At 55.9% G+C, this 12,344-nt stretch overlaps 1 protein-coding gene across 8 annotated transcripts in view; it reads right to left on the bottom strand.

Moving 5' to 3' along the window:
* Nucleotides 1-1,935: 1,935 nt before the first annotated feature.
* Nucleotides 1,936-12,344, bottom strand: part of MEGF8 (multiple EGF like domains 8) — a 53,273-nt gene continuing 42,864 nt past the window's right edge. For 6 of the 8 annotated variants that reach the window (XM_063658624.1, XM_063658625.1, XM_063658626.1 and 3 more), the window contains 7 exons: nucleotides 11,976-12,183; nucleotides 11,636-11,795; nucleotides 10,915-11,107; nucleotides 10,295-10,465; nucleotides 9,821-9,951; nucleotides 9,198-9,330; nucleotides 1,936-5,190 (listed from right to left, as the gene is read on the bottom strand). In XM_063658624.1, coding sequence (XP_063514694.1) covers nucleotides 3,922-5,190; nucleotides 9,198-9,330; nucleotides 9,821-9,951; nucleotides 10,295-10,465; nucleotides 10,915-11,107; nucleotides 11,636-11,795; nucleotides 11,976-12,183 — 2,265 coding nt within the window. In that variant the 3' untranslated portion in view covers nucleotides 1,936-3,921. Of the gene's footprint in view, nucleotides 5,191-9,197; nucleotides 9,331-9,458; nucleotides 9,646-9,820; nucleotides 9,952-10,294; nucleotides 10,466-10,914; nucleotides 11,108-11,635; nucleotides 11,796-11,975; nucleotides 12,184-12,344 lie in introns of those variants that run through there. The other 2 variants (XM_054463289.2, XM_063658630.1) reach the window with 2 other exon arrangements.

Genomic DNA, 12,344 nt, shown 5'->3' with positions numbered 1-12,344 from the left:
TAGCTCATAAGGGCAAAACTCATGTGAGGTCAAAGTAACCCCTGGAAATCCCTTAAATTGCCCACAAGGTATGAAGACACCATGTTAAACCTGGGCAATACAGCGAAAACCTGTCTCTACAAAAATACAAAAAAATTAGCCGGGCCTGGTGGAGTGCTTCTGTAGTCCCAGCTACTTAGGAGGCTGAGGTGGGAGGATCACTTGACCCCAGGAGGTTGAAGCTACAGTGCGTCAAGATCACATCACTGCACTCCAGCCTGAGTGACGAAGCAAGAGCATCTCTGAAAAAAAGAAAAAAGAAAATACAGTGTTATCCCTGGCCCATAATGGAGACTCACACACCCTCTGGGTCCCACACATCGTCCTCTGCTGAGCACCTGATGAAGCAACCAGCTTGCACCTTGGAGCCGGGTTGTGCAGAAAAGATACAGTGTTTTAACACACCCAGCAAGATGCCTATGCTGCTGAGACTGATGGAGAGGACAGAGATCTCCAGCTCCCACCTGGGAGGAATCAGGGATTTTGTTTGCCTAGGTGCATGCCAGGTAAAGCAGCTCTCATAATGCTTTCGGTTTTGACTGTGACTCTAATCAAATTAGAGAAAGCTCATTGGGCTGTGCGCGGTGGCTCACGCCTGTAATCCCAGCACTTTGGGAGGCCGAGGCGGGTGGATCACGAGGTCAGGAGATCAAGACCATCCTGGCTACCACGGTGAAACCCTGTCTCTACTAAAAATACAAAAAATTAGCCGGGCGAGGTGATGGGCACCTGTAGTCCCAGCTACTTGGGAGGCTGAGGTGAGAGAATGGCATGAACCCGGGGGGTGGAGCCTGCAGTGAGCCGGGATTGCACCACTGCACTCCAGCCTGGACGACACAGCGAGACTCCGTCTCAAAAAAAAAAGAGAAAAGAGAAAGCTCATTGTGCTAGGGTCTCATTTCATTCTCGGCCCTGTCTGGTTTGAACCCTTCTATCGGGGCCCAGAATAAAATCTGTGCCTGGGCTAGGCATGGTGGCTCACACCTATAATCCCAACACTTTGGGAGGCCAAGGTGGGAGGATCACTTGAGCTCCAGAATTCAAGACCAGCCTGGGCAACATGGTGAAACCTCATCTCTACCAAAATTACAAAAATTAGCTGGGTGAGATGGTACACGTCTGTAGTTCCAGCTACTCGGGAGGCTGAAGTGGGGGGATCGCCTGAGCCCGGGAAGTTGAGGCTTCAGTGAGCAATGATTGCATCACTTCACTCCAGCCTGTGTCACAGAAAAAGAGACACCCTGTCTCAAAAAAAAAAAAGGCCAAGTGCAGTGGCTCATGCCTGTAATCCCAGCACTTTGGGAGTCAAGGGGGGCGGACCACTTGAGGTCAGGAGTTTGAGACCAGCCTGGCCAACATGGTGAAACCTTGTCTTCTCTAAAGATAGAAAAAAATTAGCCGGGCATGGTGGTGCGTGCCTGTAATCCCAGCTACTTGGGAGGCTGAGGCATGCAAATCACTTGAACCCGGGATATGGAGGTTGCAGTGAGCCAAGATCACACCACTGCACACTAGCCTGAGACTCTGTTCCCTCAAAAAGCAAAACAAAACAACAAAAAGCTGTAGCTGGGACGAACGCAGCCTGTTTTCCCTCCTGAGCCAAACCGGAGTCTCCCTGAGGAAGATCTAGGGAAGGGTCAAAAGCCACTGCCCACGTCTGCCCTCAGCGCATCCCTTCTGGGAAACGAGAGCTGTTTATTGGTATTTATTACACTTCTGTTGTGGCATACCCTTCCCCCTACCCCCTTTAAGAGGGGCAGCCAGGAACAAAGCCACCCCAGCTTGGAAGTGGCACCATCATAAGGGCAATTATCCAAGTTATCCAGCATGCGGGGCTGGGTCAGAGTTGAGACCTAGCCCTGCTGGGACATGTGCAGATGCACTCAGACACCTGGGTCTTCCCCATACTTTTTATTTGTTAATTTCATCGCCCCCCCCCTTCTTCCGATGTGGTCCCGGCCACCTCTGACATGCACACATTGGCAGGGCCTCTCACACTGAGGCTCCATGCGAAGGGAAGATGCAGAGTCCAGTCCCTCCAGGAGCTAGTGATGGAAGTCTTGGGAAAGGAGAGTCCCAAGTTCAAAAAGACAGCTAGGGTAGAAGGGAGGGAGGTCCTCAAAGGGTAGAGGACAGGAGTCCAAGGAGGTGGCTCAGGTGTGGGGTGGCCCCTTGGGAGAGCTCAGAAATCTTCCAGGCAGCACTCTCTGGAACAGGGCTGTGCACTGACGGTACCGGCATTTTCATCCCCAACCTCACTGGCCCCCATGCCCACCTGGGGTGGGATCTCAGGCAGAGGTTTTGTCCCCTCTGAGGCTCCCCCACAACACGCCTTTGTTGTTCCAGCTTCGTTGCGCGACCCTGGTCCCCGGTGAGGTAACACCACCGCTGAGCTTTGTCCCTGCAGCCTGGGGGTCCTATTCACCTCTGGGCTGTCTCATGGTGCCATCTGTCTCTTCCCAGCCGCTTCCCTCGCCAGCGCTATCAATCCCCTCACTCAACTTCTGCTGTTGAAATAGTCAGTGTTTCTGTATCCCTAGTTGGACCTGAGTGAAGAGATGTCTGAAGGGCATCTCATGTCAAGAACCAGACTCTGATCTTCCTCACAAGCCCCAGTCTGCCCCATTCAATTAACGACCCCCTCAGCCACCCACAGTTCAGGCCACAAAGCTAGGGGTCATCGTGGTTTTGTCTCCTCCCTCACCCTGACGTCTACACCATCATTATATTCTTCCACACACATCCCACATCTAAGCCAGACTCCCTCATTGCCAGCACCCTACTCCAGCCCACCATCTCTGCTGCCCTCCTTGTCCCTCCGGTCCGTTCTCCACAGCACCACTGAGTGACCTCTTAAATTTTTTTTTTTTGAGATGGAGTCTCTCGCTCTGTCGCCCAGGTTGGAGTGCAGTGACGCAATCTGAGCTCACTGCAACCTCCACCTCCCGGGTTCAAGCGATTCTTCTGCCTCAGCCTCCCGAGTAGCTCGGACTACAAGTGTGCGCCACCATGCCCAGCTAATTGTTGTATTTTTAGTAGACATGGGGTTTCACCATATTGGCCAGGCTGGTCACGAACTCCTGACCTTGTAATCACCCCACCTTGGCCTCCCAAAGTGCTGGGATTATAGGCATGAGCCACCGCACCCGGCCCTCTTAAATTCTTAAATAGGTACATCGGATCCTGTCACTCCCCTTCATCAAACCATCCAACAGCTTCCCGTTGCCCTGAGAATAAAACCCAAAACCCTATGTGGGGCCCACAAGGCCCTGGGTGATCCAACCCCTGCCTGTCCCCAGCCTCATCTCCTCACACTTGATCTGAGTCACACTTGCCAGTTTTCTGGTCCTTCCAATAAAACAAGCCTGCTCCCACTCCAGGGCCTCTGCCTTCGCTTCCCAAAGCTCTTCCCATAGCTGGTTCTTCTCAGGCGTTCTCAGTCTAGCTTCTCTGAATGCCCAGCTGACTTCATCCCATCGTCCCTCACTGCCATGTCCTCTGGAGGCCTCACAGCACTTCTCCCTCTCTGAAGCCATCTTACTCGTGTGTGCACATGTGCATGTGTTCATGTGTGTGTGCGTGTGGGGTGTGTGCGTGTGCACTGATTGTCTCCTTTCACTAGAACCTAAGTCCCATGAGATCAGGGAACCTCGTCTCTTGGTTCCTGCTTTGCCCCACGCCTATGACAGTGCCTGACAGAGTAGGTACTCAATAAATAGCTGCTGAATGCACAAAAAGGAGGCCCCATCTGGGCACCCCTGGGGGAAAGGAGCCAGCGATCTCCAAGTAGACAGTGTCCAGGGGCCCCCAGGTGGAGGGACCCCAAGTCCAGGGCGGCCCCATCAGGTGACCCGGCTGCTGTGGATGAGGACCCTGGGCATGTCAGAGGGACATGCTGGTGAGGTTGTCCTGGCTCAACAGTCCCTTCCGGCCCGCACCAGTCCCATGCCCACTGCCCCCAGCACCCCCACCGCCCCCACAGTACTCGTGCAGCCTGTGCCGCAGTGTGACGAGGGCTGACCCCAGGCAGGCGCCGTTGGGTGCATGGGGCCCGCCAGGCAGCTGGAGCAGCAGCGTGGCCACGCCGGCCATGCCATCTTCTGTGGGCTCGAGAGTGATGGGCCCAGCTCGCAGCCCAGCAGTGGTGGCGGGGATGGCTGGTGGGCAGCAGCCCCCTCCCATGGGTCCCCAGGGCCCACCAGCCCCTGTCAGCAGCAGGGGTGCCAGGAAGGGCTCAGAGCGGCGGAAGGCGGGCGGTGGGAGCCCAGCCGGCTTCCAGGTGGGGGCCGGGGCAGTAGGGTCAGGTGGGAAGCAGACGGTGACCTTGGCAAAGGGGCGGCTGGCCATCTTGGTCATCTCCTGCAAGTGCCGGCGCTGCTCCTGCCGTTGGTCCAGGGCCTGCTTGGCCTTCCAGAGGAGCACACAGAGTGAGAGGAAGAGGAAGAAGCAGGAGAAGAAGACGGAGAAGAAGACAAACAGGTCGATGTGGGCCTGGTCCTGCCGGAAGAAGAGCAGGCCCTGCGAGTCGGCCGAGCCGTTGGCGCCGGGCCCACTTGGGTCTCCCACGCCCAGCAGCAGCAGGTAGAAGCGGCTCGACTTGAGGGCATGGTGCTCGTGTGGGTAGGTGATGACCAGCCGATCCCGCACACTGCGGACCACCAGCACTGCCGACGGCTCCGTCACTGTCACGTAGGTAATCAGGCCCCGCGGCCATACCTCCCGTATCCGTGGCTCTGCTGGGGCGCCTGGCCCACTGCTGGCCCCTGCTCCTCCTGGATCCCCGGCCCCCCGGGGCCCACCATCTGCAGGGGGTGGTGGAGGTGGTGGGGGTGGGGGTGGCTGGATGTGTACAGTATGGACGCCAGTGTCAGGGGCCACACGGACCACGAAGGTGTCATAGGAGGTGGAGACATAGAGGTCCACAGCCCCGAAGGTCACGTCCAGCGTCAGGCGGATGTCCACGTTGGTGAATTTGGGCTGCACGCCAAAGAGGACAGTGCGGCCGGGGCCTAGTGCCCGGCGCTTGGGCTCATGGAAGCAGTTGGTCTGGGACGTGGGGTCCAGGCAGCACTCCTGCTCCACCGAGATGAGGCGGTAGCACTGCTGGCCACCCAGCGGACTCCCATGAAACGATTCCCGGCACTTGGCACACTGCGGGCAGGGTTAGAGGCGGTGGCCATCAGGGCTGAGCGCGGTGCCAGCCTGTTCCCCAAGCAGCAGTAATGAATACTCTATACCCACTACTAAGTAGCCATTGCCCTGGGCCTCACCCCCACTGCCCCAGTCACTTCCCTGTGACCCCCCTGGACCTTCTCTGCCATAGTGTAGACCTTGCCAGGACCTGACACTCCAGCACTGCTGCCCCTGGTGCCACCCCAGTGACCTGAGCACCCTGATACTGAGGCCTCTGGCACTCTGAGGCACAGCAACGAAGAACGCTGCTGCATTCCGGCTCTACCTCCTTGCTAGCTGTGTGGCCTTGGACTAGTGACTTAACCTCACTGAGCCTGAGCACACAGACTTAACCCATGAGCTCTGCTCACAAGGAATAACCATGGCTCGCTCACAGGACCACTGAGATCATGTGCATGGCACTCGGCGCAGGGTCAGCCAGCCTCACCCGCCTGCCTGGATGCTTCTATACTGTGCCAGGCGCCCTCCCACCCTGGGGCCTTTGCACTGGCGGACCCTCTGCCTGCATGGTTCTCCTGTCACTTGTCAGCTTGTCAAGGCCCCTTGCCTCCTTCGGGTCTTTGCTCAAGAGCCTCCTTCTCACCTAGGCCTTCCCTGGCCACTGTGTCTACCATTCCCACTCCGCAACAGCTCTAGCCCCCGTTTCCTACTTAACTTTCCTTAGCGCTCATCACTGTCTAACACACGAGCATCTGACTTGTTTGTTCATTTCTGATGCCTCCATGAGAATGCAAACTCCTAAAGACAGAACATTTGCCTGCTTTGTTCCCTACTGTGTCCCCAGCAACCCGCACAGTGCTTGCCATATACTAGGTGCTCAATGACTGTGTGCTGAATGAATGTGTGGCTGGAAGGATAATGGCTATGATTCCTCTGGCTTAGTGGGAATCACTCAAGTTCTGAGATCAGACCAGGGTCACTCCAGGCTCCAAGCCTAACTGACCACCTGATCTGGGGTCAGACTTTTTTTTTTTTTTTTGAGACAGAGTCTTGCTCTGTTGCCCAGGCTGGAGTGCAGTGGCGCGATCTCGGCTCACTGCAACCTCTGCCTCCCAGGTTCAAGCGATTCTCCTGCCTCAGCCTCCCGAGTAACTGGGATTACAGGCGTCTGCCACCACGCCCAACTAATTTTTGTATTTTTAGTAGAGAAGGGGTTTCACCATGTTGGCCAGGCTGGTCTCGAACTCCTGACCTCAAGTGATCTGCCTGCCTAAGCCTCTCAAAGTGCTGGCATGAGCCACTGTGCCCAGCTAGGACATTTAATGTCTCTGAATCTGTCTTCCTCTTAAGTCTGTACCCCACTGAGGCCCCAGCACAGTCTTGCAAAGCCTTTCATATCTATGCTGTCACCAATGTCTACACAGCACAGCATCCAGCTCTGTGGCAGGCGCTCCTGGCATTCTAGTTATTACTGCAATCACTATTAGAACAAAGAGAAAACAGGAGCAGTGGCTCATGCCTGTAATCCCAGTGCTTCAGGAGGCTGAGGCAGGAGTGCCGCTTGAGCCCAGGAGTTTGAGACCAGTCTGGGCAACATAGTAAGACCCCCACCTTTAAGAAAATTTTTTAAATTAGCCAGGCATGGTGTTGTGTGCCTATAGTTACAGTTACTCAGGAGGCTGAGACAGGAGGATCACTTGAGCTCAGGAGTTCAAGGCTGCAGTGAACCATGATTGCGCCATTATACTCTAGCCTGGGTGACACAGTAAGCCCTGTATCAAAAAAAAAACAAAAAACAAAAAAACAAACAAACCCAAAAGCCTGACCAGGCACGGTCGCCCACGCCTATAATCCCAACACCTTGAGAAGCCAAGGTGAGTGGATTGCTTGAGCTCAGGAGTTCAAGACTAGCCTGGGCAACATGGTTAAAACCCCATCTCTACAAAAAAAAAATTAGCCAGGTATGATGGTACATGCTTGTAGTCTCAGCTACTCAGGAGGCTGAGGTGGGAGGATGATGGAAACCAGGGAGGCAGAGGTTGCAATGAGCTGAGATTGCACCACTACACTCTAGCCTGGGTGAAAGAGCCAGACCCTGTTTCAAAAATAAATACATCAAAAAAAAAGAACCGGCCAGGCGTGGTGGCTCACGCCTGTGATCCCAGCACTTTGGAAGGCCAAGGTGGGCAGATCACAAGGTTAAGAGATCAAGACCATCCTGGCCAACATGGTGAAACCCCGTCTCTACTAAAAATACAAAAATTAGCCGGGCGTGGTGGTGCGCACCTGTAGTCCCAGCTACTCAGGGGGCTGAGGCAGGAGAATAGCTTGAACCTGTGAGGTGGAGGTTGCAGTGAACTGAGATCACGCCACTGCACTCCAGCCTGGCAACAGAGCGAGACTCCGTCTCAAAAAAAAAAAAAAGAACCAAGAAAAACTGCTACTTCTAAGCAGCCAACAGACCTGGTAGAGGAGGAGGTCTGATTTAATCTCTGAGACTCCCTGGTAAAAGCCAATAGGCCTTTCCCTTATCAAGAAAGCAGAAACTCTGGGCCGGGTGTGGTGGCTCATGCCTGTAATCCCAGCACTTTGGGGGGCCAAGGCAGGCAGATTGCCTGAGCTCAGAAGTTTGAGACTAGCCTGGGAAACATGGTGAAACCCCATCTCTAATAAAATACAGAAAATTAGCCAGGCATGGTGGCACGCGCCTGTAGTCCCAGCTACTCAGGAAGCTGAGGCAGGATAATCACTTGAACCCAGGGGGTGGAGGCTGCCACGAGCAAAGATCACACCACTGCACTCCAGCCTGGGTGACAGAGCAATACTCTGTGTCCAAAAAAAATTAAATTAAATTAAAAATTAAAAAAATAAAAAAGCAGAAATTCTGGCCCAGGATAGAAACGTTAGGCGTCAGTAAGGCTTGTAAAACTGTTGCCATTTGGGGTGGCAGCTATTATGTTTGCAGCTATTATGTTTCTGTAGATGGGTAAGGGAGACTGAGAGCAAGGGACTTTCTTTTCCCTCTGGGACTGGAGAGAGAAGGTCGGGGGGCGGTGGCGGGAGCTGTCCTCTGAGGAGGGAGCCTGGGACATCATGGAGGCAAGTCTGGAACACAGCAGCCAGCCAGGTGGCCAGTGCAGGCCCTCCAGGAGACTCTGTGCAGAAGAAAAAGGGAAACGCACTCGAGGGGAATTTGAATCTGGATATTAAATGATATGAGATCTCTGCTAGCCTCAGTTCATCAGAGGGGGTCTGCCAACTGGGAAGAATCTGCCTGAAAATGAAGCCAATGCAGAGGAAAGCAGAGTCAAGATGCGGAGAGACTTCTGATGGCATTGTGTGAGCACCTGGATACAGCCAGTCCTGAAGGCAGACCCTAGACCCTCAGTTCTAAGAGTCAATACATTTTCTTTTCTTCTGTTTTGTGTGTGTATGTGTGTTTTGTTTTTTTGTTTTTTTGTTTTTTTTTTTTGAGACAGAGTCCTGCAGCCTCGACCTCCTGGGCTCAAGCAATCCTCCCACTTCCACCTCCCAAGTAGCTGGGACCACAGATGTGCACCACCATGCCAGGCTAATTTTTAAATTTTTTTCAGAGATGGGGTTGCACTATATGGCCTAGGCTGGTCTTGAACTCCCAGGCTCAAGTGATCCTCCCGCCTCAGCCTCCCAAAGTTCTGGGATTACAGGCATGAGCAACCATGCCCAGCCCATTTTCTTTTTTCAGTTGAGCTACCATGGGATAGATTTTCTGGCATGTGCCACCTTTAGCTGTGACTACCTGTAATGGAGACTGTCTCCCCACCAGTCTGAGAGTCCCCCAGAGGCTCATATCTTGGTCCCCAGCATCACTGCCCAGGGCCTGTAACTGAATGGGGCTCAGGAACAGTCTGTCAAGCTGCACTTGATCCCAAAACCACTGATTCGGAACCATGTTGTCAGTCCTGCCCGAGCCTGGCTACCTCACCCAGCCCTGACCTCCACAAGGTGTAGGGCCCTCGGCCCACCACTAGCTTCTGCGGCCGCACCTGGTACTTGTAGCAGTCTCGACGGTCACTGGGGGAGCTGCCCTGGCATGTGCCCGTCTCTGTGTTATTCTGACACGGACAGCCCGTCCCATCCTGCTCGTTACATGTGTCCGCGTGGCCATTACACTGGCATCTGGGGAAGAAGTTGAGGGTTACGGAGCCCCCATGGCCTGCAGTGGTCCAGGATGGACACCCCATATGTGAGCTCAACTCTGTGCAACAGGCCAGAAGAGGAAACTGAGATTCACAGAGGTCAAGCTGTTTGCCCAAGGCCACAAAGCAGTTAAATTACCATTGGGATTGGAACCCGAGTTGCACAGACTCCAGCACTCACTGAACACTCAGAAAGAAGGAGATGGAAAAGGGAGGTTGTTCCAAGGCCTCTGCCCTCAGCCGCCCCATCTTGTTCTCGATCAGGCTGCTCTGTGGACTGCACTTCAGCACTAGCCTTGGAGGTAGGGAGTGGCATCACATTCCAGCTCCTTCCCTACCCTGACCCGGCCTGGGCACTCCCTGGGGATGTCATCCTCTCCTGACTGGGGGTGGAGGACTAAAGAGGGGGTCTGGCTCCAGAGCTACTCCCAGTGAGAAGGGTGGGATCCCCGGCTCCCCGTTCCTCTTACTTGGTGCACTTCCCGTCCAGGAGGAAGTAGCCCTGCAGGCAGCTGTCGCATTTCTCCCCATAGCTGTTATTCTGGCAGTTCACGCACACGGCCTCGTCTTCACTAGGACCCTCTGTCACCCAGTTTTCAATCTGGCCAAGGAAGGACAGTGTGATCACAGAAAGGCATGGACCAGCCCCCTCCTCCCTCAGACCCAGGAGTCCAGGCTCCCACCCACTCCTCCCTCAGACCCAGGAGGCCAGGCTCCCCACCCCGTCCTCCCTCAGATCCAGGAGTCCAGGCCCCAGCTCCTCTTCCCTCAGACCCAGGAGTTCAAGACCCCCGCCTCTACTCTCTCAGACCCAGGAATCCAGGCCTCCAGCCCCTCCTCCCTCAGACCCAAGGGTCCGGGTCTCCAGCCCCCTCCTCCCTCAGACCCAGGAGCTCCCCAGCCCCTCCTCCCTCAGACCCAGGCATCTGACCCCTCTCTTTCACCTCCTCTGGGTCCAGTGAGTACTTCTTTGGCTCTCCCTTGGACATTTGTAACTCCTTCCTGGAGATGCAGATGTGGCTATTACCACGACAAAAGGCGTGGCAGGGCCGGCAGGTCCCACCTCCAACAGCTGAACCCACAAACAGCGGGAGGCACTGCTCACAGTGGCTGCCCTGAAAACCCAGGACAGGGTAGTTAGAGAGGCTGGAGAGTCATCAGGGGTAGGAGGGCATGGGGGGCACAGGGGCAGGTTCTGAGAGCCCACAGGAGGGCAGCAGAGGCTCGAGTACCTGGTTTGGACAATCCCAGCCTCCCTGGGATTTAGCCCCCGCCTTCCCTTGCACACCTGCAGTCCTTCCCTCCATTATCTCAAATCCTCCTCCAAGTGCCTGTCCTCCCGGCCCAGCACCCACTCCGTCCACTATTCCAGGGCAGACCCCCTGGGATCCAAACCCAGGCAGTGTCCCCCAAGTCTCCACACATCTCCCTGGGACAGGGCTCTGGCTTATGTGTCCCTGGCTTATCAGGGCTCAGGATGAGATGCGAGCCACCTGAGCGTGGCATGAAGGCAAGCGAGGGCCTGGGTCCCAGGGTCGGGGGTCTGAGGCCCCGGGCGGCCCACCTTGGTGTGGTTGCGGCAGAGCAGGCAGTGGTCGCGTGCCCCGACACCAGCGCATTCACTGTGGCGGTTGCAGCGGCATTCCGTGGAGCAGTTGCGGCCCACAAAGCCAAAGTGGCAGCGGCAGTGGTCAGGCTCCACGCATGAGCCGTTCACGCAGCCCTGGGCGCACACAGGGCGGCACAGCCCTGTCATGCTGCAGGGGCAAAGTGGGGGTCAGGGCAGGTGGCCACCCTCCTCGTGGCTTAATGGCCTAGCACCCAACCAACTACCCCACCCTCTTCTCAACTGGTTGCTCATCCCTGCTCTGTCCCGCCGCTATCTCCTCTTCAGGATCTAGCCCACCACCCCCTCCAGGTGTAGCCCACAACCCTCTCTCCTCTTTTGAGGGTACCCTGTTTTCTTTTTTATTTTTTTGTAGAGATGGGGTCTCCCTGTGGACTGGTCTCAAACTCCTGGCCTTAAGTGATCTACCTGCCTCGGCCTCCCAAAGTGCTGGGATTACAGGCACCAGCCTCTGTGCCCGGCCACTGGGGTACCCTATGAAACTCACTCTTCCCTGCTCAGCCTCACCACTCTTGACCTTCAGGGATCAATCCCACTGCCTTTATGCCTCGAACTTTCTTTTCTTCTGTTCTGCTTGGCTCTAGGCCTCATCCATTACTGCTCCCCACCGACTCTCCCACCCTAGCCTGTCTGGCCCCCGCGCTGCCTGCGGCCTCACTTGTCCATGGTGTAGCCTGTCTTGCAGCTGCACTCATAGCCGTGGGGCTGGTCGTGGCAATTCTGCGTCTCGTTGCAGTCGTGGTGCCCGTTTGCACACTCATCCTCAGGGGGGCAGGACAGGAAGGCCCAGGAGGCCCCCGGATGCCCACACGTCAGCCCTAGCACCGGGGATATAGCATTTTATCCGGACCTCTGTACCACCTGCCCCAGTTGCCTAGGCCCTCCCTCCTGCCTCCTCTGAGCCCCACCTCTGGGTCTGGCCCAGTATCCCTATGTTCACTGTATCAGACCCCAGCCAAGGGCCAGCCCCTCTCCCCCCATGCCCAAAGCCTTCTCACCATCACGGGGGCCGCTGAGTCCACCCTCCATGCAGCGGCCACCGCCATCCTGGCCCCCCCAGGCACACCAGCCGCAATGGGGGCGCCGCAAGCACAAGGCGCACTGGGTTGCCTGAGCACAGCCCAGGGAGCAGCTCTCAGGTCCCCGGAGCAGCCGCCCACAGCCTCCAGCCATACATCGCAGGGGCAGGTAGGAAGGGCTCAGACACTGTATGGGGGGGAGGGGATGGGGATGCAGGGAAGAGAGAGATGGGGAAATATGCTTAAACAAACACATTCTGGGTATCTTCCCAGACCACACCCTCTTTGAGGTCTCACCCCTCCCTGGCCACAGACAGGTACAGCAAAGTGGACACTAGCTGGTGTCAT

Source organism: Pongo pygmaeus, chromosome 20 (genome assembly GCF_028885625.2).
Source record: "Pongo pygmaeus isolate AG05252 chromosome 20, NHGRI_mPonPyg2-v2.0_pri, whole genome shotgun sequence".
In the NCBI taxonomy this organism is placed as follows: domain Eukaryota; kingdom Metazoa; phylum Chordata; class Mammalia; order Primates; family Hominidae; genus Pongo; species Pongo pygmaeus.
The sequence above is the reverse complement of the archived record's forward strand: the minus strand, read 5'-3'. Positions and strand labels throughout refer to the sequence as shown.